Below are 2904 nucleotides of genomic sequence, written 5' to 3'. Positions count from 1 at the left end.
TTCCACTTTAAACTCACCTTATATTTTTGTAGTGGATTTTGGTCATTGCAACTGCTAGAATTTTAATCAGGGTCTTAAGTTCTGAAGAAATAGGTGCCCTTTTCCATACACTATCCATAAATAAAGGCCTGAATTCTGGAGCCCTGCTTTACAGCAGGGTGAATTCCACAGCCATGGGATCATGGAATACAAGGGGCCTAATTATACAAGGCAAGAATCAGTTCTGGTAGATGATTAAAAGCTAAAACGAAGCTGAGGAGTTCAAGAACCACAAGAGCTAGTTCTTGCCTGTCAACTCCAATAGAACAAACATTATTTCTGTATTGAAATCTTGAAAGAAGATTCAAACCAACCACAACATAATGAAAGAAGGAGGGGGGCAAGGGGGTGTTTCATGCCTCATCAAGATTTTTTTGTTGCAAGGGAACTTTGCAAGTTCCTCAGTGTTGCTTTTTTAGGCTCCCCACTGATAAGACTCTGGGGGTGCTTATGTATTAAAGCGTTAGAGCCACACAGATAAAAGCTGGATTATCTCTGCTCTTCTCTACACGGGTGTACTAGACTGAGAAAGCAAACCAAGACCACCTCTTCAAGTCTGAGGCCAACAACAGTGGCAGGTACTGTGCCACGCAACCTCCACGGAGCACAGTTCTTTACAAAAGCTTGTGTAGAAAAGGCCGTGCAGAGGCCTCTTCTCCCTTTGACAACGCAATGTTTTAGCTTTGCCTCCGTTTCAGTGGGTGCTGCTGGTCCCTTCATCCAAACTAGTGCCCACAAAGAGGACTAGATTAACTTCCCAGCTCTGCCACCCATCTCTAAGACCTTGGGCATGTTATTTAAATCCTGACCCAGCAAAACACTTCAGCACAAATGCACCATATTCATTGCTCCAGACTATACAAAACGCAAGGTCTGCTCTAACTGCCTTCCTAGATGAGACAAACTTCTGCATCCCCAGTCTGTAAGAGAGGCATAGAAAATGGTAATATAGCTGATTCGGAGAGTTCAAAGATGTCTATCACCTTTGACACTGTATGTATAGTGTCTGTGCCTAGAACAAAACCAGAGCATTTATTTGCTTGGAGTTTCTTAGTAATGCAAACAACCACCAGCATTATCAGCAACCATTTCTGTGCCACGTAAAAAAGAATGGATTTAACTTTCTGGGCTGTAACTGACTGAAATCACAATGTACAAGCTATGTGCTAAAATTACAAGCTTCCATTAGCATTTACTAAACATCCTAAGCTCCAAAAATGGAAATTAACCTCATGTTGATGACATCTACATACTTAGTGATATGTCCCATAAATACTATCGTAAGGGGCAAAAAGAGAAAAAAAGACTGACTTCATATTCAGAAGAGATTAAGCAAGAGCACCCCTGGACTAATGTGAATTACTTGTTAACACATTTTTCAATTGTGTAACAATCCCTTTGCATCTGGATCCTGTTTAGAGTAAAAATTGAACTTTTAAATAGGTTTTCAGTTGCTGACTACCTTAAGAAAAAAATATTTCAGTGCTGAAAGAATACACGCAATAAATTTATGGGCACATTCAAATATATACTAGGAGCTGCTTAACAGATATCAAATTGCTTTCCAGTAATAACCACACAAATGCACACACATAAGAAAAAAGGAAAAAAAAAAAGATGAGCAAGTGGAATTATCTACTCCATGCTATGGTTTAAAAATTTTAACCAAAAACTCAAACAAGCACTAACTATCATATTTCCCAGGCTAAGCAGGAACTGCTGTTCTTTCTTGTCTGTAGCTTCATATATATTGCTCCCATTTTTATGTATTAAAAACTTTATGAGCCTTGTGCACACAATAAGAAAGGACAAACAGGTTTCTATTAAAAGCACTACTGTGCATTTGCAATTGTTTCAGGGATCGCTTACCCTGTGAACTGAAAAAACGCCACAAAATCTTGTATGACCGTTCTAGAAATCATTTTACATGCAGGTTAGCATGACCTCGTAACCTTGGGTTACAAATGGTTTTACCAGTCTAGATTCTGCAGCTGGTCTCTTTCTACAGTTATGAATTTTGATAGCATTGCTCAACTGAGAAAACTATGTCAGTCTTCCAAATAGCCTGGTTATTCTTTTCATGGATCAGTCTCTACATTTGTGTACTGTATGAATTTATCCTGTAATTTTATTAAGTGAGCAGTCTCCATAATTAGCAGTCACAAACATCTGGCTGCCTTTCAAATTTTAAAGAAGTCTGGGTTGCCTACCACTTCACCAGAATGTGAATGTCTTGAACATCTTTGTATTCCCCCAGTAAATAAAAATATACAACACTTACACCAAAATTACATGCAGGAAAGAGACATGCTTAAGGCAGACAAACATTTGTACTGTACAGCTGGGAGAAGTTGCAGTCACAGCTTTGGCATGCTTTGCGAGGTTTCTTTCAAAGCCTCTGTTAAATGTATGTTGCTGCATTATAGTAAAAAGAGTAGTAAAGATAACTTACAGGAGGTCCAGTTTCCCCCTTTGGACCTCTGACACTTCCCATTTCAAACATTTTGTCAAGATCTTCATAGTCATAAGCATAATTATCAATACCAATGTCATAACTGTTTTCCATGTGGTAAGTCTCATCAGCATCAAATGCACCTTCCTTTCCTGGACTGAGCTGATTATCCAGAGGGAGGTCAACAGGCAAACCGTACAGGGTTGTGTTGAAGATTTGCTGCTTTTTGCTTGGTTCATCTAAATGCTGTTTTGCTGTGTCCATTCCCTTGCTTTCAGTTTTACTCTGTTTTACGGGGGACGTCAGAGAAGGCTCACTTTGTCTGCCTGCATCTTCTGTGGTATTATCTAAAGCATTTGGATATGATCCTGTGGGGGTTTTAGGGATGTTTCTTTTTTTGCTCATTTCCTGCT

At 39.3% G+C, this 2904-nt stretch overlaps 1 protein-coding gene across 1 annotated transcript in view; it reads right to left on the bottom strand.

The window, feature by feature from the left end:
• Positions 1-2904, bottom strand: part of COL24A1 (collagen, type XXIV, alpha 1) — a 195088-nt gene that overhangs the window by 137766 nt on the left and 54418 nt on the right. The window contains exon 5 of the mRNA XM_009333887.1: positions 2492-2902. Within this exon, the coding sequence (XP_009332162.1) occupies positions 2492-2902 (411 nt within the window). The remainder of the gene's footprint in view (positions 1-2491; positions 2903-2904) is intronic.

The sequence above is a fragment of the Pygoscelis adeliae genome, unplaced genomic scaffold (assembly GCF_000699105.1).
Source record: "Pygoscelis adeliae isolate BGI_AS28 unplaced genomic scaffold, ASM69910v1 Scaffold10, whole genome shotgun sequence".
Taxonomy (NCBI): Eukaryota; Metazoa; Chordata; class Aves; order Sphenisciformes; family Spheniscidae; genus Pygoscelis; species Pygoscelis adeliae.
The sequence above is the reverse complement of the archived record's forward strand: the minus strand, read 5'-3'. Positions and strand labels throughout refer to the sequence as shown.